The 528-nt window shown below is 31.6% G+C and overlaps 1 protein-coding gene across 1 annotated transcript in view; it reads right to left on the reverse strand.

Moving 5' to 3' along the window:
• The window catches only part of LOC136135965 (protein CASC2-like), a 1,057-nt gene extending 889 nt beyond the window's left edge, over nt 1–168 (reverse strand). Inside the window, 1 exon segment of the mRNA XM_065893878.1 lies at nt 77–168. Coding sequence (XP_065749950.1) covers nt 77–168 — 92 coding nt within the window.
• Between the last annotated feature and the right edge of the window lie 360 nt (nt 169–528).

A 528-nucleotide genomic window follows, 5' to 3' on the forward strand; every position in this document is an offset into this window, starting at 1 on the left:
CACCGAAGGGGGCGGGGGGAGTGGAGGGAGCCATTACTTAATGGCTCCCAGCTTGCGAAGGTGAAATAACCCACACTATATAGGTTTTCTTTCTTCAGCAGTTCTGTGTTGATATTGATTCACACGTTTCTCACTGAACAGAAGAAGGTGCATCTTCTCATGTATCATGCATTTTCTGGTCTTGAAATCACAAAAAAGGTTTCTATACTAATAAATGTAAATAAAATTCTGCTACTGTAACTGTTTTCTAGCTTAGGCGTTTTAAACCAAGTCAGTAAATCAAGCTGTATTATTTACTACTTTAGCTTGTGTGAGCAAAAGAAATTGTATATATGCATAAGATAAAATTATGCACTTGTGTAAAGTCATATCTTTAAAAGGAGAAAAGAAATATTAATTGATTTTTTTAATACCTTGTGGGTTTTTAATTTTTATTTATTTATTAAAATTTTTTATTGAAGTGTAGTTGATTAAAGTCATATTTTTATACCTGGTTCTCTTTTTTGATCAAAATGACAGTAGATATTT

The sequence above is a fragment of the Phocoena phocoena genome, chromosome 16 (assembly GCF_963924675.1).
Source record: "Phocoena phocoena chromosome 16, mPhoPho1.1, whole genome shotgun sequence".
Classification (NCBI taxonomy): domain Eukaryota; kingdom Metazoa; phylum Chordata; class Mammalia; order Artiodactyla; family Phocoenidae; genus Phocoena; species Phocoena phocoena.